The sequence below is a fragment of the Haliotis rubra genome, unplaced genomic scaffold (genome assembly GCF_003918875.1).
Source record: "Haliotis rubra isolate DU_JTF1 unplaced genomic scaffold, ASM391887v1 Scf769, whole genome shotgun sequence".
In the NCBI taxonomy this organism is placed as follows: domain Eukaryota; kingdom Metazoa; phylum Mollusca; class Gastropoda; order Lepetellida; family Haliotidae; genus Haliotis; species Haliotis rubra.
Window position 1 is genome coordinate 428,414 of NW_025767489.1, and position 24,993 is coordinate 453,406.

General features: G+C 41.5%; 2 protein-coding genes and 1 pseudogene across 2 annotated transcripts; all 3 read right to left on the reverse strand.

Annotated features, from left to right (window-relative positions):
• Positions 1 to 6,410: 6,410 nt before the first annotated feature.
• Positions 6,411 to 16,140, reverse strand: LOC124260531. Its single transcript, XM_046694861.1, has 5 exons — positions 15,976 to 16,140; positions 14,443 to 15,446; positions 12,262 to 12,320; positions 8,177 to 8,403; positions 6,411 to 7,617 (listed from the first exon to the last, which is right to left on the reverse strand). The coding sequence occupies exons 1-5, from the start codon at positions 16,099 to 16,101 to the stop codon at positions 6,613 to 6,615; spliced, it is 2,421 nt and encodes an 806-aa protein (XP_046550817.1). The 5' UTR covers positions 16,102 to 16,140; the 3' UTR covers positions 6,411 to 6,612.
• A 3,186-nt stretch (positions 16,141 to 19,326) lies between these two features.
• On the reverse strand, positions 19,327 to 21,031 carry LOC124260537 (actin, cytoplasmic-like). Its single transcript, XM_046694864.1, has 2 exons — positions 20,887 to 21,031; positions 19,327 to 20,346 (listed from the first exon to the last, which is right to left on the reverse strand). The coding sequence occupies exons 1-2, from the start codon at positions 21,010 to 21,012 to the stop codon at positions 19,342 to 19,344; spliced, it is 1,131 nt and encodes a 376-aa protein (XP_046550820.1). The 5' UTR covers positions 21,013 to 21,031; the 3' UTR covers positions 19,327 to 19,341.
• Positions 21,032 to 23,351: 2,320 nt separating this feature from the next.
• Positions 23,352 to 24,358, reverse strand: LOC124260540 (annotated as a pseudogene).
• Between the last annotated feature and the right edge of the window lie 635 nt (positions 24,359 to 24,993).

The window sequence follows — 24,993 nt, forward strand, 5'->3', positions numbered from 1 at the left end:
TCCCAACCCACCAACTGGGATGTTAGAGATTATGACGTCCATCACCCTGCATGTAAGTTCCGACGGTGAAAAGGTCCCCACACTGTACACGCTTACACCAAAACTAACGGTAAAACCAATGTTAAACATCATCTTATAGCACTCAATAGAAATTAAGGACAATTCGATTCGTTCACATGTCGGAGAAATTGTAGTTACATGAGAGAATCCGGTGTCCTTAGCTTCCTTTGGGTAGTATATTTCTAGTTCGGGACTGCTCCCTGGTGAAGCGCTCTTGCGCTTTCTGTTCAACAGGTTTTTTTTCCACAATCACTCTTAAAAGGGGATTTATCTACAGCAATAGAAGTTCAATAAGCACTTTCATTGTCTGCTACTTGATCATGAACATGCCTGCAGCATTTACCCATGTACAACACTTACAGCGTCAACATTAGGCTGAGATTGACAACAGGCGAAATAGGGTACAGTCACTATGTGGTATCTACTAATGCAGGTCTCGATGATACAGCTGTGGTATTTACTAATGCAGGTCTCGATGATACAGCTGTGGTGTTTACTAATGCAGGTCTCAATGATACAGCTGTGGTATTTACTAATGCAGGTCTCGATGATACAGATGTGGTATTTACTAATGCAGGTCTCGATGCTGTGGTATTTACTAATGCAGGTCTCGATGATACAGCTGTGGTATTTACTAATGCAGGTCTCGATGATACAGCTGTGGTATTTACTAATGCAGGTCTCGATGATACAGCTGTGGTATTTACTAATGCAGGTCTCGATGATACAGCTGTGGTATTTACTAATGCAGGTCTCGATGATACAGCTGTGGTATTCACTCATGCAGGTCTCAATGATACAGCTGTGGTATTTACTAATGCAGGTCTCAATGATACAGCTGTGATATTTACTAATGCAGGTCTCGATGATATAGCTATGGTATTGCTCAGTTCAGGTCTCTGTGATGCAGCCTCAATAGGATCAAATTGCTGCAAGCCTCTGTGATGCAGCCTTAATAGGTCAAATGCAAGCCTCGGTGATACAGCTGTGACGCTGATTGCGACAGTGCTATGACACTTCCATGATATGGATGTACTGCAACCTGATATTGGCAAGTTCCTGTCGCGTGATGTGTTACTGGAGAAAGGTGTCAGGACCGAGTATCTGAGACTCTGGATCAGCATGGCAGCCATCGCAAATTTTGAATGATTGTTTCAAACGAAAGTCATAATAATGTTTATACATTCCCGTCTGAGTGTATGAGTCACGTGATATCGTCTGGTGCGATATTATGCTGTTCAAGCATTGTTTCACATAATGTGCTCGTGACTACAAGCATTGTTTGACATAATGTGCTCGTGACTATCTACAAGCAATGTTTGCCATTACACGCACGTGACTATAGAATAGTGTACAGGGCAGTAATCGTGGGCGGTTGTTGAATCACGCTGGTTAACTATACATACGCAAATAAAACAGACGAAATATTTAAGAGTGTGTTTTCTAGTGAAGGTCATACACAGTAAATCTAATCCCCAAACATGTCGGATCTGAGCAAACGTACGGGGCCTACACCGTGGAGGACACGGGGCCTTCAGTGAATGCAACCATAACCTGTGTTTACTGTAGCCTCGCTAACACACACTTGTACTAGCCCGGGGGACTTCTCCCATAGACATTCCCTGAACACCTGTGTAGCCGACCGTAGTCACATGGGTGGGATGTGATCGTGGGTCATTCTCGAGCGTGCACTCTGTGTGTGTATGTGTGTGCGTGCGTGCGTGCCAGATGGACAGAGAGAGTGATGTATGTGATGAGAGTGAAGTATATGTCGAGCATGTGTGTTTGTGGTGGGTGTGAGGGTTGGTGACGTGCGAGGGAGTGGTATGTGAGAGTTGGTAGTGTGTGTATGTCCTGTCTGTGGTGACATGCACTTGGCGGGCATTCATTTGTACATCTAATCGTGTGTATTTCGTATTGCCTGAGTGCGTGCGTGTGTATGTGCGTGGTATGTTTTTAAAATGTCAATCAAGGATGCGATGATTTTAATGTTTGCACAGTGTGTTTCAACTTATGCTTCACGCACCATATAGTTTTTACACTATGAGAAGATTATAACGGAGACAATATGTTAATTCAAAATCCCAATTTGAAATATATTATTTATTGAAAATCGAAGCCTTTTTTCTAAAGGTTTGTACGAGCGCTTTACACTGTATTACCGTCTTTGTTCCTGTTACTAATCACTGAATCATATTCTCTTGTTCAGTCACATTCCAACTTGTGCTGACTAAGGCGATAGTCACCAAGTGGTGTATTGCCGGCGTGAGTGACTCAAGCGTGTACCTGAACAGACAAGAATGTTCTCCTGTCCTTTAATGTGTTCCGCTTCACTGAATCGTTTTAATCATTTGAATACTTCAACAGTATTTGAATTGAACAGAAAGCCTGCTGCATCAGTAAAATATCCTTAAAAGGACATATCGAGAATCGAGTGTACCGGGCACCCTGCCCGACGAGTTGAGGGACTATAATTAACCGTATTCAGCTGGTATAAAAGGATGCACGGCTCAATGAACTTACAATGAGGGAAAGTGCGGATATGATATTAGGTGTATTCAGACTGCTCCCTGTACATTTCCCTTCAATACTTAGGTTGGGTCATTACTCTTAAGTTAAGTTGGCAATTATCTGAATAAACTAATATCAGCTTTATCTGGGTTATTTGGTTTGGGTATCTTGGGGATGCACAACCTTGAATTGTGCATACAAAATCCGGATCACATTTCAAACTTTGAATGTAAGATTACTTATGTTTTTGCACTTGAAGACGTAGTCGAACTTTCCCTGTCACACTTTGAAGTGCACACTACATTCCAATCAAGACGGAAACAATTCTCGACCACAAGTGACGTGTTCAGATGATCGCTGCGCATGCTCGGGAGCCGTTAAGTAAACATATATAGGGGATCCCTCAGTTGAAACTATGTTGTGCACGTGTCGGATCGCCTCTGTACTAAAGTCTTAAATGATTACATACAGAAACTCATTTTCTAAGTGGTATCAAATTATGAAACATTTGCATTCATTCCTAAAGATACTCGCATATTTCCTCCGAAAATTCCTCCTAATTGCACCAAGAAATCATAGGTTTATCATATATATAGGTCCTTGTATTTGAATGCAGGATTAGTTTCATATCTTATCCCTATGTCCAATGACTCACCGGGCTGAGACTGCGAAACGCTGACTTCCGGCTCAGTATTGATATCACTTTTTTTAAGTTGATTTGAATTTCAAGGATCTGATTTAAAACTTTCCTGCACACATGTGTCCGTGTAATCACAAGTGTAGTGGGGCGGCGGGGTAGCCTAGTGGTTAAAGCGTTCGCTCGTCACGCTGAAGATCCAGGTTCGATTCCCCACATGGGTACAATGTGTGAAGCCCATTTCTCGTGTCCCCCGCCGTGATATTGCTGGAATAATGATAATGCTAAAAGCGACATAAATCCAAACTCACTCACTCACTCACACATCCCAGATAGCATTCGGACGTTGGCCCAACTTAACGTTGGCAATGTTGGCAAAACCATTGCCAACGTTGGGCCAACGTCTGAATGCTATCTGGGATGCCGTGGGAAATATCGGGAATATCTGTGTCAATACTGTAATATTACTCAGCCTCTCCTCATTTTGAGGAAAACATATTTTCAGCCGCTTTGCGAGAACCTTAAGGCGTGGTTATCATAAGCCAATATATTACAGCTCAGTAGATCTAGTAAATCTGTTGCCATTGGATGCAGCGTTATCATTTTCAAAATATCACGTTACACGTCTATATACTCTATAATATACTAAGCAAAGTAATCGCCTGCAACTTCGGGTTTCCGATGGCGGTGGGGTAGCCGTGTGGTTAAAGCGTTCGCTCGTCACGCCGAAGGCCCGGGTTCGATTCCTCACATTGGTGCAATGTGTGAAGCCCATTTCTGGTGTCCCCCGCCGTGAAATTGCTGGAATATTGCTGCTAAAAGCGGCGTAAAACTCACTCACTCGGGTTTCCGGATCCAGTAGGTCCGGGTTACCGAGGTTGTACTGTATTGAACTGTGTGCATGTCACTGAGAAATGTCACATTCAATACTTTCACGTTGTACAAGTACAGCGCAGATACCATAAATCGGAGTTAAGCAACCCTGGTTGCGCAGAGTATGACGTCTTCATAATTCAAGATTTGATTCGAAATATCAACAATAATTAGGCGTCAAGTAGACAGAGAAGGTAATCTGATTGTTAACCTTCTAGGGCTTCTCAGGCAGGATGCTCCCCAGGGAGAAGAGAATGAAGATGGATGCACAATGATCCACTGACCGTGGTGATAATGGCTTCAAAGCACTATGAGCAACCTTTTGTCGCCTTATTAAGGGAATTACTACTAGCATCAGTACACGTACAGACAGCAAAAGCATATACGGAGCAATTTTCCACCAATGCAACGTTGGCCTAGGGGAAACAATAGAAGTGAGTGTCTGCCATTGTGTGCAATGTCCCATGTGTCGAGGTACAATGACAATCCATTAACTAATTTACAGAGCCTGATAACCTGGGCCCCGTTTCACAAAGGTATCGTAGCGCTACGACTGTCGTACCTCCTATACTGTTACATAGACTTACGACAGTCGTAGCGCTACGATAGCTTTGTGAAACGGGGCCCTGAGCCATCTATCACCCCTTACTACAAGTATTCTGGGTTTGCTGGGGACGACCTCTAACCCGGGTTCCCCATGGGGTCACTCGAATGTACGCCAGTCAGACCCACAAGATACTTGTATTCTACAGGCCCTACATGGTAATACTGTGCAACAGTGGCACTTGAACCTCCATCACGCCCTTGTAGCTGTCAGCGCTGACAAGCTCCACCCTTGTGTGTAACAAGTATCAGGCTGCAATATGCGTGTCAAGGAAACATTGATGTATGTTTCCTTCCTGATCTACTCTACAGTTAAACACAATGTCAGTTTCATACAGCAGTCATAATGATTGAAACTGACACATGTTCCTGTTTCTAACGTTTTATATATGATTCACTGTACGCGTAAAAACAGAAATGTCATAGTTTAACTTTCTTATATTACGTCAGATATATTTCTTTGGTTGAGTTTTGTCAGATGTATTTCAAATAAGAAAACTATTAGATACACCAAGCTGTATGGTTTGATGCTAGGTTACCGCCAGATGTAAAAAGGCTGACCATCTGTGGAGCTGTATTCTGGAAGTTTAGCTGTATTTCCAGGGGCGTATGCAGCTTTTTGAGAAAAGGGGGTGCACACTATTGAGAAAAGAAAAGAGGGGGTGCACACTTCATTTTCACCCGAGTTTCAATGGTCATTTAATAAACTTTCAGGACACACACACACACACACACACACACACACACACACACACACACACACACACACACACACACACACACACACACACACACACACACACACACACACACACATACACACACCTCTGGATCCGCCTATAATTTCCCAATGCAGATATACGCGGAAAGACATATTTCCATGTATGCCTTAACATGCTGAACAAATGAAGTCATGAATCATGAATATTTTCGGAAAGACTTTCTTTGCAGTGAAGACTGGCTTCCTATAAAATTGTACGGTATATGTACATAGTTTATGACCCCTAAACAAGTTTGCTCAATATGTTAATTGCTCAGTGTAATAGTATAATTATTAATGAAATGTAGTGATGATAAACTGTTCACCAAATGTTTGTGATTGTTAAAAGATTGGGCCGAAATATTCGATATTTGTCAAAGTCCAATAAAATTGTTATGGCTGACAAAGACATTAGCCGACCCAACATCTTGCTTCAACCGACTATTGCAGAGTGCGGGCTTCTCTTGACATACAGTTAGTCGCATCTGTTGAATGTGGTCAATACCTGCGCGATTCTTGAACACAGAGCCAACATGCCTACACTTAAATGGAAGTCAGAGCTGCCTTCGCGGGACAGTATGTAACAAACGTCGTAACATGTCGACGGGTGCTTTCTTGATACAAGTGACTTGAAATATGGACATGACCAACCATCATGTGGATTCAACACCCTCAAGTGAGTAAAGGCAGTCTGAGCTGTATACTCCCCAGAAAGTTGAGAATCTTATATGACTCCACATTGATCAGTGTGGAGTTCTGATCATACATTGAGGCTTGGATACTTTCTCCTGAGCTGACTGTGATATACTATTGCGTTGCTGGGTGTGAATAACACAGCTAATGCCCAGCTACGATTGACAGCTTACGTTCTATTGCTATGAAAGATAACTTGAATCAAGTGGAACGTGGGCATTGCACCAATTTCCAAACAACTTGTAAAATGTTAAAGTAGAACATACAGAAGGGTAAAAGTATAATTATACATATTTATTCAAAAGATAAAACAGTGAAAACAACAAAAATGTACATGAATGTTTACCGATGCGGCCTCCAACATCACATAGTTTCTGAGATTGCACGAACATTGTCGATATTGCTAGATTGTGTCCAAGCAGGATTTCCATGTCACCATGTAAAGTACGATATTGCAACACTAACTCAAATATCTCTAGAAACACTTTCTGTGAACAATGGATGGGCCTGACTCATCGTACTCCTGCTTACTGATCCACATCTGCTGGAAGGTAGACAGAGAGGCAAGGATGGAGCCACCGATCCAGACAGAGTATTTTCTCTCTGGGGGAGCGATGATCTTGATCTTCATTGTTGCAGGAGCAAGGGCTGTGATCTCCTTCTGCATTCTGTCGGCGATACCAGGGAACATGGTGGTACCTCCTGAGAGAACAGTGTTGGCATACAAGTCTTTACGGATATCAACATCACACTTCATGATGGAGTTGTATGTTGTTTCGTGGATACCGGCTGATTCCATACCCAAGAAGGATGGCTGGAAGAGGGCCTCTGGACAACGGAACCTCTCGTTGCCAATAGTGATGACCTGACCGTCGGGAAGCTCGTAGCTCTTCTCCAATGAAGACGAAGAAGCAGCAGTCTGCATTTCCTGCTCAAAGTCAAGTGCAACATAGGCCAGCTTCTCCTTGATATCCCTGACGATTTCTCTCTCAGCGGTGGTGGTGAAGGAGTAACCACGTTCAGTCAGGATCTTCATCATGTAATCAGTGAGATCGCGGCCAGCAAGGTCCAACCTGAGAATAGCGTGAGGAAGGGCGTAACCCTCATAGATGGGAACAGTGTGTGTAACACCATCACCAGAGTCCAACACAATACCTGTCGTACGACCAGAAGCGTACAGAGACAGAACAGCCTGGATGGCCACATACATAGCTGGAGAGTTGAAGGTCTCGAACATGATCTGGGTCATCTTTTCACGGTTGGCTTTGGGGTTGAGGGGAGCCTCTGTCAGGAGAACGGGATGCTCCTCTGGAGCCACACGAAGCTCGTTGTAGAAGGTGTGATGCCAGATCTTTTCCATGTCGTCCCAGTTGGTGACGATTCCGTGCTCAATGGGGTACTTGAGGGTGAGGATACCTCTCTTGGACTGAGCCTCGTCACCGACGTAGCTGTCTTTCTGTCCCATACCGACCATCACACCCTGGAAAAAATTCAGATTGAGATGACGTAAGAACATTTCGCTGGAGCGTTCAGATTGTATGCTATATCCATCCATATGCATATTTCCTTTTCACCATACAATACGTTTCTCCACGGTGGTCAAAAACATAGTATCTTTGTCTTAAGCAAGTTTACACGGACTTTTATAGATACTAATTATAAAATTCTGTCATCGACTTAGCAGTGAAGCGTAAAATTCTAAATCAGGTTTCTGCCCTCGGTGTATGCTTATTTCTATACTTTTAGTATTAGTATCAAGATACTCAGAGACATGACTCAGAAATATGCAGTCTGAATATTTTAAACACATAACATGTTTGTCTTGAAACCATTTCCCCACATTCGTGGTTATAAGATATAATTATATATGCAATTTAGATAGTACCCAAACATGACACATCTGATATATAAATTATAATGACAAAAATATAGAAATGTATGTCATTGGAAATACATAAAACAATATCCCCAACAAACCAGTCAAGTTGACCCACTGTATAACACAACATTTTGATAAGACGATGGCATAAGTGTATTACCTGATGACGGGGACGACCCACGATGGAGGGGAAAACAGCTCTTGGGGCGTCATCACCGGCGAACCCGGCTTTACACATGCCGGAGCCGTTGTCGATAACCAACGCAGCAACATCGTCGTCACACATATTGATAGAATAGTGTTGGAGCAAGTATCGTTCCTTGTTGCACGCCGGCTGAGGACTGAATGACTCTACATCTTCAACAGTTGTATTTATGTGGGCCGATCAAAGCACTTCTCGGAAACCAGCGACAAAACTTCCTTATAAGGCAATATCATGCTGCATGTAGGGAGGCCTGTGGAGCGTGACAATAGCTGTGCGCGAGCGCGTCTTTCGAGGAGGGAGGGGCACGATGGGGAAAGCAGGTAGAACAGGTGACTCCTTTCAATGCAATGAACGTTTGCCACAGAAGGAGGAGTGTTGTAGTGACCTTGTTCATCTCCGAATTCAAACGTGTTTGCCATTGAGAGTCTTTACCTAAATAAAGTTTATGTGTTTATTCATATATTTGATTTTTATGTATTACTTATATCTAAATGCACATTGTGTATAAATCTCAAAGTTATCGAGCATGCCTGTTATGTACCATGTGTTTATTTGCGTATCCATATTACAGCATTTTGTCTGATTATGCAACATCTACTATCCATGCCACCAGCTGCCGACCATACACATGTGGCCAGTCTTCTCACAGTAACCGTGTTACATTATTTTGCCCTTCCCTCAACCCTGTCCGCTTTGCAAAAGCCGAAACAAGGCTACACTTTCCGGTTCTGGTCAAAATATATTTATATATGATGTACTTGTTACTCTGTGAATCTGTATGCTTACTCTACACCCTGTGTATATATGGAGATATATATGACAGACAGATTCACGGGAAAAGAGTAAGCATACAAGCGTTAGTCTAACATCTGGCCACTTGCACATACTATTTACACAGTTAACACATTGTGTTCATATTTTATTGATATGCCTTTCGGACTTACTATATCGAAGCATATGTGGTCACTGGTATCATCCCAGATGTGTAAGGACTATATTTATTAATGCTAGAAATGTACCTTATCATTGTCGTTTACTCATATAGCAAGTTAGACCGGCCCTAAACTGTGACCAACAAAAGCTAATGGTTGTCACACTAAACCCTGCCATATATAGCGAGGTAGGTATCCGTGAGATTGTGTGAAACGGCGAGCTGACGTTGTCACATGTTACAGCAGCTTGTCTCGTCGATATCGTTTATACAGGCTGTCACAGGTTAATTGTGTCACATACATATATTCGGTGTATAGACACAGACAAATATATATATAGAATATTTTATCAGGAGTCAGCACAGAATATGTGCATCTAGACGTGCCTGTGAAAATTTGTATGTGAGTGAGTGTGTACATTTGTGTGTACAAGTGTGAGACTGAAGACGTGTGTGTAAGCATGTGTGTACATGTGCACATGTGTGCTAGTATACTGAAATATTGCTGAGTGTCGAAAACAAAGAAACGCATGCACAAAATGTAGTTGGAATCGACTATCGAGAGATTTCTCATGTGTGTGAGTGTGCTTTCGGTGGTCATGTGTGTGAGTGTGCCTTCGGTGGTCAAGTGTGTGAGTGTGCTTTCGGTGGTCATGTGTGTGAGTGTGCCTTCGGTGGTCATGTGTGTGAGTGTGCCTTCGGTGGTCATGTGTGTGAGTGTGCTTTCGGTAGTCATGTGTGTGAGTGTGCCTTCGGTGGTCATGTGTGTGAGTGTGCTTATGTGTGTTTGAATGTATAAATGTTCTTGTATGCGCGTGCTGTTCATGCGTGTAGATGTGCTTTGAGTGAGTATGTGTGTTTGAATGCTTAAATGTCTGTGTTTGTGCGCGCGCGTGTGTGTGTGTACACAGGAGAGTGTGTATGAGCATAAATGTGTGTGTTGAGTGAATGTGTACTCCCTTTTAAATGAGTACAAAGCAAATACTACTTTACAGTATTTATGGCTGGCATACTGATGAAGACTGCGCGTGCATGTTTCTGTGTGTGTGTGTGCCTTCAACAAGTGCATTATTACGCTTCCTGTCTGTATACTCGTTGATAATCAGAACTTCCCCTTGTCTAAAGCGACGCAGCCTCAATGTAACAGATGAAGCCGGAACAAGATGCATGTTTTCGTCACGATATGACATTGCCGATGTTGCGTTAAATATTAACTCACTCACTCACTCATACGTTAAGGGTTCATCTGACGGAGCAGGTGATGCTGTGTATGTTGATGTCAAACATGAAGGGTGAGGTGAGGTGAGGTGAGGTGAAATTGGGTTTAACGTCGTGCTGGAGAATATTTCGCTCATATGACGACGTGCATACGTGTGTATGTGTATGTGCGGCTGCTTGTACTGGCCCAGACTTAAGCTGGTTTTATAGTGCTAGCCCACTGAGATACCATGCCGCAGTGAAGCATGAATACCCCACTCAGACACATTATACTGACTCCGAGCCGAGCGCAAGCCAGGGACCAACAAGTACCATATTTTAACGTCTTTTGGTATGACGCGGTCGGGGATCGAACCTGTGACCTTCCGCTCTCCGGGCGGACGCTCTAACCACTACACCACGGAGGCGGTCCAAACATGAATGGATAAGTGAAGAGAAAACACACTTTTAAAGCATATTTGAATTAGGTTTTGAGGTTACCTTTGTTTTGCCTTTTCATATTTATAGATCTTTAGGAGGAGGGTCTAGCGAGTGTCTTTTAGGGGTTTGTTTGTGTTTGTTTGGTAGGATATTCATTAATTGATTCAACAACGAAACAATTCAAATTGTGTCTTCCCATCATGTTCACCATTAACACGATACACACATGTGATATACGTACTACTAAACCATCTGCCTATCAACACCATTAGCTTTCCTGCTGATTCATGGTTCTGAACGTGACCCCCCATGCATCTTCTCGGGGGGAGGTGGATTATCGATCAGACATTCACTATACATCGATATACCTTCGTTACGTCACACGGCATAACGTGTGTACCTCGAGTTGCAAACGCTAATAATCACCTTATTATTATTACGTGAACGACATAGCATCTCGCTGTGGGGTCTCACTGGTTACTTTCTTCTGAAACACGTGTGTGTGTTATCAGGAAATGATTTAAGGATCCGATATTCAGTTTCAGCAATCCTACCACATTACTATTCGAATACATTTCCAACAGTTAGCAAAATCTTTTTTCAGTATTCTTTGTGACAAATCCCTCATAGACTCTCGGGATGATGGTCTAGCCTAGTGCTTAAGGCGTTCACTTTTCACCCGAAAAACTAAACTCATAGACTCTCGTTCGTTGCTGGCTAGGGGCATGCTGGGTAGTGGCACTGATCAATGGGTAATAGGTAACAGTATTTATGACAGATAGATAGACTGATGCAATACGGGTGATAATTGACTACGTCAGTCGGTCGATCAGCTGCTTATACTTTGACTGAGGGCCTATCTTCTCGTGTCTGTTGTGTCGTCTGTCTGTCTATTATCTCCTTGTCAGTCAAACTTCGTACTATTGTATCTGTATATAATATGTGTGTGTGTGTGTGTGTGTGTGTGTGTGTATATATATATATATATATATATGTCTCTCTTTCTTTCTCTCTCTGACTCGCTCACTTTCTTTCTCTCAAACGTTTGTCTAACTTTCTATTGCGTTTTTCCTTGTGTGTATAGATCTAAGAAAAGCAGCCTTAAAGCGAAGAATTCGATTGATTTACAAGAGTGCAGGGGTTACCTCCCTTATCGTTCAAGTTACGTAAGGCTGGCTGTGCATGGTTCACCATGTCATACGATGTACCATGGGTCTATGGCCCACTTATGTACCGAATAAGAAAATAAGTAGAATGGAAAGCAATCACACCGATTGTTATTCTGATATATTTCCCATTATAAATATTACAAGGAATGTATTCAGTACTTTGGCCACATGGCGTATTGTACAACTACACGACAGAATACAATTTAGTCACGTGTGGGACCTGGTATTAAACACATATTTTAGATATAATGCAACAGATTTAGTAACGTTCATATTTGTACTATTTAACAAATTTATCATACTTTGAGCAGCAATGACAGACTTGATTGGCAAAAATCTCCTCCTTAGAGATGAACATTTACTACAAACAAGTAACACATGAAGGTCATCTTCCCTACCACAATAACAATGAGGACTGATTGTATTTAAGTGTCTTACACCATTCAAACACCTTTCCCTGTTTATAGCAAAATCGTGGAGTGATATTCTCATTTTACAGAAAGCTCTTCTCAGGTCTCTCGTGAAGCGAAATTAACGTGCTTATAATATTAAAGTTTTTGTATGCATGAAAACACCTTTGTGGGCCTCAAAGACCCAGGGCATACGTTTGAGGGTTAACTATGCATGTATGGATTGGCTTCCTCGCTTGATAGGCTAACGTTGAAGTTGTGTCTATCTTCTTGACCTGTCTGTTTATCCTGTTTATTTAACGTGTTTTTCCACACGTGTTCTATATGGAAAAGAAATACAAAGGCGAGTCCCCATATCATCGTCACCCGTACGTGAAGGAAGCTGTATGCGTGTAGGGGGCACAATATTGTCCTGACAACTCAGATACGCGAAAATAAATATCTGTTTTTCCATATGTAATCTATGTTTAAGATAACCTTATTCAGTGTGTCAGCGATTAAGAACGGCTGGTGACGGATGACGACAGAGGGTACATGAACATATTAGCTCCATTATTTCTTTATGCGGTGCATAAAGTCGTGGATGCACAAATACAGGATAGCATAGAAGAATATCCACGTTGGCCGTCATCAACGAGCTTGATCAAACGGAGAATACAGCGGAATCTGTCCAAACCAAACGCCTGAGCAATAAGGTTGTGTGTGACAAATATTATTAATAAAGGTCGGTAAATAACACTTCTTCCCAGACTTCACAATAACACAGGCGATAACATGCCGTTACATATCACCTGTCGGATCAGTATCAGTGTAAGTATCATGTAGGTAACACACCGAAGGTGTTTAATGTTCTGTTTTGCATGGATACTCTGTTACAGCTGAATCACCATATCGGCTTCCCTCTGTACCAAGTTGTATTCACAAAACATCCTTGTATTCACATGTCAATCTGCTGACTGCATATGTCATTGAAGTTTCTTCCGAATATGAACATAAAAATACTGGATATTTTCTGATGCATTTTTATATGGAAGCTCATTAGTGCCACACACTTACAAGAATACCTTTTTATACGCGTATTTATGTTTCTGTTATAATATACAGATCGGAAAAATAAATCTACCTTTGAATTATCGACCGTGGTGGCAATATTGTCAGTTTTTATGTTACTTGTAACTCGACTCATGGTGACCGATTATTTGTTTACTTTTTTAACCTGACATGTCTATGAAAGGTGCTATTTATATAAACATTAGATATAGTCTTCATTTAGATGTTTTAAAGTGTTATTTAATTAAAATGATTCAATTTTTGCATTATGTTTTTGGCAATTCGAAATAATTGTATTAAAATTCCCCTGAAGTTATTAAAATACCCCTCAAGGCCAATTGAAAGTTAATGACCAACAAGCTGCCAAACATATTAATATTCTGTATGAACTATATCCTGCGTTTGTATGAACTATATCTAAGGAGACAACTTCAAAAGACAATATCAGGTCTTAGTGACGATACACAATATTATGATATCTTATATGGAGATGAAAATGTCTTCTACATATTTTAAATATTATATACGTATATGTTCATACAATCTACGAAGACAAAAGTATGGTCTACGTCGGTGCTTACATGTCCATGTAACTATCAATATGCGTGTTGCTTCATACTGAAACAGTTTGAAAACAGTTCGTCACAATTGCCCAACACAGCCTTTCGGTCAGCGCAACGGCATTTCTTACAATGCCTTTATTTGCTGATCGAATTCAGGCTGCACATTAATGTGAACTCTGCTGTAGTGAAATTGCTACCTCTCACTCAGTGTAACTTTGGAAAGTAGCCAATAGAATAGACCCAGGAGAGTAAAAATACATTTAATACACAACGAAAAGTATGAATGCCCAAAGAGAAAGACAATGTGCGACAAATACATAAAGATTCAAGCCATGATCAGCAGCCCTGATGAGATGTATTTTGTCATTTAAACAGTTCAAACGATGAGGAGAACAATGACAAATAGTAGCCTTCTCAATGATTAAAAGTGTCTCCTTAAATTGTATACACTGTCAGTCACTAAAAACACTTTCTGTGAACAATGGATGGGCCGGACTCATCGTACTCCTGTTTGCTAATCCACATCTGCTGGAATGTGGACAGAGAGGCAAGGATGGAGCCACCGATCCAGACGGAGTATTTCCTCTCTGGAGGAGCAATGACCTTGATCTTCATTGTTGGTGGAGCGAGGGCTGTGATCTCCTTCTGCATTCTATCTGCGACCCCTGGAAACATGGTGCTACCTCCTGAGAGTACAGTGTTGGCATACAAGTCTTTACGGATATCAACATCACACTTCATGATGGAGTTGTATGTTGTTTCGTGGATACCGGCTGATTCCATACCCAAGAAGGATGGCTGGAAGAGGGCTTCTGGACAACGGAACCTCTCGTTGCCAATAGTGATGACCTGACCATCGGGAAGCTCGTAGCTCTTCTCTAATGTAGAGGAAGAGGCAGCAGTCTGCATTTCCTGCTCAAAGTCAAGTGCAACATAGGCCAGCTTCTCCTTGATGTCCCTGACGATTTCTCTCTCAGCAGTGGTGGTGAAGGAGTAACCACGTTCAGTCAGGATCTTCATCATGTAATCAGTGAGATCACGGCCAGCAAGGTCCAGTCTCATTATGGCGTGAGGAAGGGCGTAGCCCTCATAGATGGGAACAGTGTGGGTGACACCATCACCAGAGTCCAACACAATACCTGTCGTACGACCAGAAGCGTACAGAGACAGAACAGCCTGGATGGCCACATACATTGCTGGAGAGTTGAAAGTTTCGAACATGATCTGGGTCATCTTTTCACGGTTGGCTTTGGGATTTAGGGGAGCCTCTGTCAGGAGAACGGGATGCTCCTCTGGAGCCACACGGAGTTCGTTGTAGAAGGTGTGATGCCAGATCTTCTCCATGTCATCCCAGTTGGTGACGATTCCGTGCTCGATGGGGTACTTGAGGGTGAGGATACCTCTCTTGGACTGAGCCTCGTCACCGACGTAGCTGTCTTTCTGTCCCATACCGACCATCACACCCTGGAAGAAATTCAGACTGAGATGACCTAAGAACATTCAGATTGTATGCTATATCCATCCATATGCACATTTCCTTTTCACAATACAATACGTTTCTCCACAGTCGTCACAAACATAGCATCTTTGTGTTAAGAAAGTTTACACAGAGATATATAGACTCACGTTTCTACAGACAGTACATATTTAGTTTCACACTTTTAATTTAAGGACAAAGAGATGACAAAGAATTATGCAGAATTAAATGTTTTGTCAATTGATGATTGTCTTGAAATCATTTTTACACTCTCTAAATACAACTGTGTATATGCTTAATATACCCTTGATAGAAACGTATTTTGAAACAATACCCAAACATTAAAATAAATTCATATACCTCATTCTTCTACATCATAAATGATAAATGCCAAACCTATGTATAGGATATCATCATACTGAAAAATATGAATTCATAATATCGTAACAAAACCAGTCAAGTTGACCCATTGGATGAGTCAATATTAGTGAGGATACAAAAACAGAAGTGTATTACCTGATGACGGGGACGACCCACGATGGAGGGGAAAACAGCTCTTGGGGCATCATCACCGGCGAACCCGGCTTTACACATGCCGGAGCCGTTGTCGATAACCAACGCAGCAACATCTTCGTCACACATTTTGATAGGATAGTGTTGGAGCAAGTATCGGTCCTTGTTGCACGCCGGCTGGGGACTGAATGACTGTGCATCCTCCACAGCTGTATTTATGTGCGCCGATCAAAGCACTTCTCGGAAACCAGCAACAAAAACCCCTTATAAGGCAATATCATACTACATGTATTGAGGCCTGTGAAGCGTGGCAATAGCTGTGCGAGTCTTTCGAGGAGGTAAGGGCACGGAATAGAAAACAGGTAGAACGGGTAAAGGTTCTCAGTGATAGGTAGGTAGGTTTGACACAGAAGGAGAGTTGTTGCAATGACCATGTTCATCTGTAGATTGACACATTTTGGCATTTTTGGGCCTTTGACTGAATAACGATTGTGTTTTTATTTATAGTTTTCTGTATTACGTATTATTTCCATCTAAATGCACATCATGCAACTTCGTCTCCACTGAAAAGTATTGGATGTACCTGTATTTTCCATGTGAATATTCGCGTTCCCATACTTCATGATTTTCATCTGATTATGTATATAACATGTACCATCCACACCATCACTATACACACCAGGTGTCATAAATGGCTTGTTTGGATTCATATTCTATTTCCCTGCTTTCAGAATTGTTTATATCGGAGCATGTATGCATATAAGCATATATTTTCCGAATGTGTCAGGACTATTTCTGTCTATACTAGAAATGTTATTTATCCCTGTCGGTCACTCATATAGGGACTGCAACCCCAAGGTTGTGCACAACAAAAGGTAAAGCACACAACCTCCCGCCATATATTGCCAGGTAGGTACACCTGTGATACGCCCAGCTGACGTTGACATATGTTACACCATTGATCTCGTTAGAGGTGGGTGAATAAGTGGGAGAATATTGCTAACGCTGCACCAGCTATTTGCGGTGAACCAGGCCCCTGAACCGGTAACAGCAGTTTTATATGTGCAATCATTCATATACTACTGAAAGAAGAATCCTATGCTGTTTAACCTCTTTCAGCAGTATATGCGAATCCTTGTGTTCAGGTCATGCGTGTTGTTAAATTAGCATTTACTGCATCCTAAATATGGGAGCTCACTCACACTCTGTGAATATGCGAGCTCATTCACACATTTTAAAACTGAGAGCTCATTCACACATTCTAAATATGTGAGCTTCTGCATCTAGAAAATTTTTTTTACAGGGGCAAACGTTTGATTGGTTTGTTTATTGGTTTGTTGTTAAACACCCCGCTCAGTAATGTTCCAGGTGTATGGCGGCGGTTTGTAACCGCCTGGTCTGAACCAGGTTAATGTTTGATGATAATGACTGGATATCTGACAAATAATCGTGTTGTTTCTTTATTGTTTAACGTCGCAGTCAGCAATATTCATATCTCTGTGTATAAGAGAGTCTGGACCAGACAACATCACGAGCATTGGTCTTCGTAAGTCTGATACAATGACAGCAAATACGAAAATACAAAATATAAAAGTCAGCGAGCCTGAACATCCGATCCCGTTAGGCGCCTCCAACCACATGCATGGGTTAATTAAGAACAATTGTAACCCGACAAATATTACAGGAAATATAGACACACAACCACACTGAAGGTGAGTCCATAGAATATGTGTGCGCACACACGTGCGTTGTAATATATTTATTGTACTGTCTGTAATTCTCTCTCTCTCTCTCTCTCTCTCTCTCTCTCTCTCTCTCTCTCTCTCTCTCTCTCTCTCTCTCTCTCTCTCTCTCTCTCTCTCTCTCTCTCTCTCTCTCTCTCTCTCTCTCTCTCTCTCTCTCTGTTTGACTTCGTGTCTGTCTGCGCCTCTTCAGTACATCAATTTTCTGGATCGGATGGGCAGTAACATCAATCACTGATGCCAGGCAAAACGCTTATACCAGTTCCGATACTTATCGAGAAGTTAATTTCCTGACTTGACCCCCACAAATACTGCACACAGAAGGATTGATTGATCCAGTGTGTAATGATCACTGTAAGTAATATGTAGGTAACAGGTGTAGGTGTTTAATCTTATGTTATGTACGGATACTCTGTTCCAGCTGAGTCACCATATCGGCTTCCCTCTGTACCAGGTTGTATTCACAAAACATCCTTGTATTCACATGTCAATCTGCTGACTGCATATGTCATGATTGAATTTTCTTCCGAATATGAGCATAAAAATACTGGATATTTTCTGATGCATTTTTATATGGAAGCTCATTAGTGCCACACACTTAAAAGAATACCTTTTTATACTCGTATTTATGCATCTGTTATAATATACAGATCGGATAAATAAATCTACCTTTGAATTATCGACTGTGGTGACAATATTGTCAGTTTTTATGTAACCTGTAACTCGATTCAGAATGACCGATCATTTCTTTACTTTTTTAACCTGACATGTCTTTGAAAGGTGCTACTTATATAAACATTAGATATAGTCATCATTTAGACGTTTTATAGACGATTCAATAAAAAATGTTTCAGTTTTTGCATTATGTTTTTGGCAATTCGAAATGATTGTATTAAGTTATTAAAATTCCACTCAAGTTATTAAAATACCCCTCAAGGCCAATTGAAAGTTAATGACCAACAAGCTGCCAAACATATTAATATTCTATATGAACTTTATCCAACGTTTGTATGGACTATATCTAAGGAGACAACTCCAAAAGACAATATCAGGTCTTAGTGACGATACACAGTATTATGATATCATATACGGAGATGAAAATGTCTTCTACATATTTTAAATATCATATACGTATGTGTTAATATAATCTACGAAGACAAAAGTATGGTCCACGTCGGTGCTTACGTGTCCATGTAACTATCAATATGCGTGTTGCTTCATACAGAAACAGTTTGAAAACTGTTCCACGCAATTACTCAACACAGCCCTTTGGGTCAGCGTACCTGCATTTCTTAAAATGCCTTTATTTGCTGATCGAAATTCAGCCTGACGTATATATGAACTTTGCTGTAGCAAAATTGCTACCTCTCACTCAGTGTAGCTTTAGGAGGTAGCCAATAGAATAAACCCAAGAGAGTAAAAATACATTTAATACACAACGAAAAGTATCAATGCCTAAAGAGAAAGACACTGTGCGACCAATACACAAAGATTCAAGCCATTATCAGCAGCCCTGATGCAATGTATTTTGTCATTTCAACAGTTCAAACGATGAGAAGAACAATGACAAATAGTAGCCTTCTCAATAATTAAAAGTGTCGTCTTAAATTGTATACAATGTCAGTCACTAAAAACACTTTCTGTGAACAATGGATGGGCCGGACTCATCGTACTCCTGCTTGCTAATCCACATCTGCTGGAAGGTGGACAGAGAGGCAAGGATGGAGCCACCGATCCAGACAGAGTATTTTCTCTCTGGAGGAGCGATGATCTTGATCTTCATTGTTGGTGGAGCGAGGGAGGAGATCTCCTTCTGCATTCTGTCGGCAATCCCTGGAAACATGGTGCTACCTCCTGAGAGTACAGTGTTGGCATACAAGTCTTTACGGATATCAACATCACACTTCATGATGGAGTTGTATGTTGTTTCGTGGATACCGGCTGATTCCATACCCAAGAAGGATGGCTGGAAGAGGGCCTCTGGACAACGGAACCTCTCGTTGCCAATAGTGATGACCTGACCGTCGGGAAGCTCGTAGCTCTTCTCCAATGAAGACGAAGAAGCAGCAGTCTGCATTTCCTGCTCAAAGTCAAGTGCAACATAGGCCAGCTTCTCCTTGATGTCCCTGACGATTTCTCTCTCAGCGGTGGTGGTGAAGGAGTAGCCACGCTCAGTCAGGATCTTCATCATGTAATCAGTGAGATCACGACCAGCAAGGTCCAACCTGAGAATAGCGTGAGGAAGGGCGTAACCTTCATATATGGGAACAGTGTGGGTGACACCATCACCAGAGTCCAAAACAATACCTGTCGTACGACCAGAAGCGTACAGAGACAGAACAGCCTGGATGGCCACATACATAGCTGGAGAGTTGAAGGTCTCGAACATGATCTGGGTCATTTTTTCACGGTTGGCCTTGGGGTTGAGGGGAGCCTCTGTCAGGAGAACGGGATGCTCCTCTGGAGCCACACGGAGCTCGTTGTAGAAGGTGTGATGCCAGATCTTTTCCATGTCATCCCAGTTGGTGACGATTCCGTGCTCGATGGGGTACTTGAGGGTGAGGATACCCCTCTTGGACTGAGCCTCGTCACCGACGTAGCTGTCTTTCTGTCCCATACCGACCATCACACCCTGGAAGAAATTCAGACTGAGATGACCTAAGAACATTTCGCTGGAGCGTTCAGATTGTATGCTATATCCATCCATATGCACATTTCCTTTTCACAATACAATACGTTTCTCCACGGTCGTCACAAACATAGCATCTTTGTGTTAAGAAAGTTTACACAGAGATTTATAGACTCACGTTTCTACTGACAGTACATATTTAGTTTCACGCTTTTAATTTAAGGACAAAGAGATTACAAAGAATTATGCAGCATTAAATGTTTTGTCAATTGATGATTGTCTTGAAATCATTTTTACACTCTCTAAATACACCTATGTATACGCTTAATATACCCTTGATAGAAACGTATTTTGAAACAATACCTAAACATTAAAGTAATTCCATATAGTTCATTCTTCTACATCATAAATGATAAATGCCAAACATATATAGGATATCGTCATATTGAAAAAATGAATTCAAAATATTCGTAACAGCACCAGTAAAGTTGACCCATTGTATGAGTCAATATTAGTGAGGATACAAAAACAGAAGTGTATTACCTGATGACGGGGACGACCCACGATGGAGGGGAAAACAGCTCTTGGGGCATCATCACCGGCGAACCCGGCTTTACACATGCCGGAGCCGTTGTCGATAACCAACGCAGCAACATCTTCGTCACACATTTTGACAGGATAGTGTAGGAGCAAGTATCGTTCCTTGTTGCACGCCGGCTGGGGACTGAATGACTGTGCATCCTACACAGCTCATTTTATGTGCGCCGATGAAAGCACTTCTCGGAAACCAGCAACAATAGTCCCTTATAAGACAATATCATACTACATGTATTGAGGCCCGTGAAGCGTGGCAATAGCTGCGCGAGTCTTTCGAGGAGGTAAGGACACGGAATAGAAACAGGTAGAACTGGTAATTTTTCTACAGGGGCAAACGTTTGATTGGTTTGTTGTTTTACACCCCACTCAGTAATGTTCCAGGTGTATGGCGGCGGTTTGTAACCGAGTCTGATCCAGGTGAATGTTGATGATACTTTGATGATAATGACTGAATATCTGACAAATAATCGTGTTGTTTCCTTATTGTTTAACGTCGCAGTCAGCAATATTCATATCTCTGTGTATAAGAGAGTCTGGACCAGACAACATCACGAGCATTGGTCTTCGTAAGTCTGATACAATGACAGCAAATACGAAAATACAAAATATAAAAGTCAGCGAGCCTGAACATCCGATCCCGTTAGGCGCCTCCAACCACATGCATGGGTTAATTAAGAACAATTGTAACCCGACAAATATTACAGGAAATATAGACACACAACCACACTGAAGGTGAGTCCATAGAATATGTGTGCGCACACACGTGCGTTGTAATATATTTATTGTACTGTCTGTAATTCTCTCTCTCTCTCTCTCTCTCTCTCTCTCTCTCTCTCTCTCTCTCTCGTCTCTCTCTCTCTCTCTCTCTCTCTCTCTCTCTCTCTCTCTCTCTCTCTCTCTCTCTCTCTCTCTCTCTCTCTCTCTCTCTCTCTCTCTCTGAATTCGTGTCAGTCTGCACCTCTTCAGTTAACATCAATTTTCTGGATCGGATGGGCAGTAACATCAATCACTGATGCCAGGCAAAACGCTTATACCAGTTCCGATACTTATCGAGAAGTTAATTTCCTGACTTGACCCCACAAATACTGCACATATCCCCACAAATACTGACAGAAGGATTGATTGATCTAGTGTGTAATGATCACTGTAAGTATCATGTAGGTAACACACCAAAGGTGTTTAATCTTATGTTATGTACGGATACTCTGTTCCAGCTGAATCACCATATCGGCTTACCTCTGTACCAGGTTGTATTCACAAAACATCCTTGTATTCACATGTCAATCTGCTGACTGCATATGTCATGATTGAATTTTCTTCCGAATATGAACATATAAATACTGGATATTTTCTGATGCATTTTTATATGGAGGCTCATTAGTGCCACACACTTAAAAGAATACCTTTTTATACTCGTATTTATGTATCCGTTATAATATACAGATTGGAAAAATAAATCTACCTTTGAATTATCGACTGTGGTGACAATATTGTCAGTTTTTAGTTAACCGGTAACTCGATTCATAATATAATGACCGATTATTTGTTTACTTTTTTAACCTGACGTGTCTTTGAAAGGTGCTACTTATATAAACATTAGATATAGTCATCATTTAGACGTTTTAAAGTTTAGTTCAATTAAAATGTTTCAGTTTTTGCATTATGTTTTTGGCAATTCGAAATGATTGTATTAAGTTATTAAAATTCCACTCAAGTTATTAACATACCCCTCAAGGCCAATTGGAAGTTAATGACCAACAAGCTGCCAAATATTTTAATATTCTGTATGAACTATATCCAACTTTTGTATGAACTATATCTAAGGAGACAACTCCAAAAGACAATATCAGGTCTTAGTGACGATACACAGTATTATGATATCATATATGGAGATGAAAATGTCTTCTACATATTTTGAATATCATATACGTATGTGTTAATATAATCTACGAAGACAAAAGTATGGTCCACGTCGGTGCTTACGTGTCCATGTAACTATCAATATGCGTGTTGCTTCACACAGAAACAGTTTGAAAACTGTTCCACGCAATTACTCAACACAGCCCTTTCGGTCAGCGTATCTGCATTTCTTAAACTGCCTTTATTTGCTGATCGAATTCAGCCTGACGTATGTATGAACTTTGCTGTAGTGAAATTGCTACCTCTCACTCAGTGTACTTTAGAAGGTAGCCAATGGAATAAACCCAAGAGAGTAAAAATACATTTAATACACAACGAAAAGTATGATTGCCCAAAGAGAAAGACACTGTGCGACTAAACACAAAGATTCAACTTGGAGGCCATTATCAGCAGCCCTGATGCAATGTATTTTGTCATTTCAACAGTTCAAACGATGAGAAGAACAATGACAAATAGTAGCCTTCTCAATGATCTCAGTGATCTCAATGTGTCGGCTTAAAGTGTATACACTGTCAGTCACTAAAAACACTTCCTGTGGACAATGGATGGGCCGGACTCATCGTACTCCTGTTTGCTAATCCACATCTGCTGGAAGGTTGACAGAGAGGCAAGGATGGAGCCACCGATCCAGACAGAGTATTTTCTCTCTGGAGGAGCGATGACCTTGATCTTCATTGCTGCAGGAGCAAGGGCTGAGATCTCCTTCTGCATTCTATCAGCGACTCCTGGGAACACGGTGGTGCCTTCTGAGAGTACAGTGTTGGCATACAAGTCTTTACGGATATCAACATCACACTTCATAATAGAGTTGTATGTTGTTTCGTGGATACCGGCTGATTCCATACCCAAGAAGGATGGCTGGAAGAGGGCCTCTGGACAACGGAACCTCTCGTTGCCAATAGTGATGACCTGACCGTCGGGAAGCTCGTAGCTCTTCTCTAATGAAGAGGAAGAGGCAGCAGTCTGCATTTCCTGCTCAAAGTCTAAAGCAATGTAAGCTAACTTTTCTTTGATGTCCCTGACGATTTCTCTCTCAGCAGTGGTGGTGAAGGAGTAACCACGTTCAGTCAGGATCACGGCCAGCAAGGTCCAGTCTCATTATGGCGTGGGGAAGGGCGTAGCCCTCATAGATGGGAACAGTGTGTGTAACACCATCACCAGAGTCCAAAACAATACCTGTCGTACGACCAGAGGCGTACAGAGACAGAACAGCCTGGATGGCCACATACATAGCTGGAGAGTTGAAGGTTTCGAACATGATCTGGGTCATCTTTTCACGGTTGGCCTTGGGATTGAGGGGAACCTCTGTCAGGAGAACGGGATGCTCTTCTGGGGCCACACGGAGCTCGTTGTAGAAGGTGTGATGCCAGATCTTTTCCATGTCATCCCAGTTGGTGACGATTCCGTGCTCGATAGGGTACTTGAGGGTGAGGATACCTCTCTTGGACTGTGCCTCGTCACCGACGTAGCTGTCTTTCTGTCCCATCCCTACCATCACACCCTGGAAAGTTGAAATATATTAGTGATGTATGAGTAATTTGCTGGGATATTCAGTTTACCTTCTATCTTTATATTCATTTTCACCCTATAACTCTTTCGCCCACTTAATTACAAAACATTGAATCATAATTGTGTTTTCACAGAGATAATAAGACATTATTTGCGAAGAGTAAAGTTCTATAGCAGGTTGACTCAGACGGTACATATTTATTTTTACACTTTTAATTTCAGGACAAAGAGATGACAAAGAATTATGCAGCATTAAATGTTTTGTCAATTGATGATTGTCTTGAAATCATGTTTACACTCTCTAAATACAACTGTGTATATGCTTAATATACCCTTGATAGAAACGTATTTTGAAACAATACCCAAACATTAAAATAAATCCATATAGTTCATTCTTCTACATCATAAATGATAAATGCCAAACCTATGTATAGGATATCATATTCCAGCTGTATGGCGGCGGTCTGCAACTAATCGAGTCTGAACCAGGTGAAGGCTGGAAAACTACATTGATGATAATGACTGAATATCTGACAAATAATCGTGTTGTTTCCTTATTGTTTAACGTCGCAATCAGCAATATTTATATCTCTGTGTATAAGAGAGTTTTGACCAAACAACATC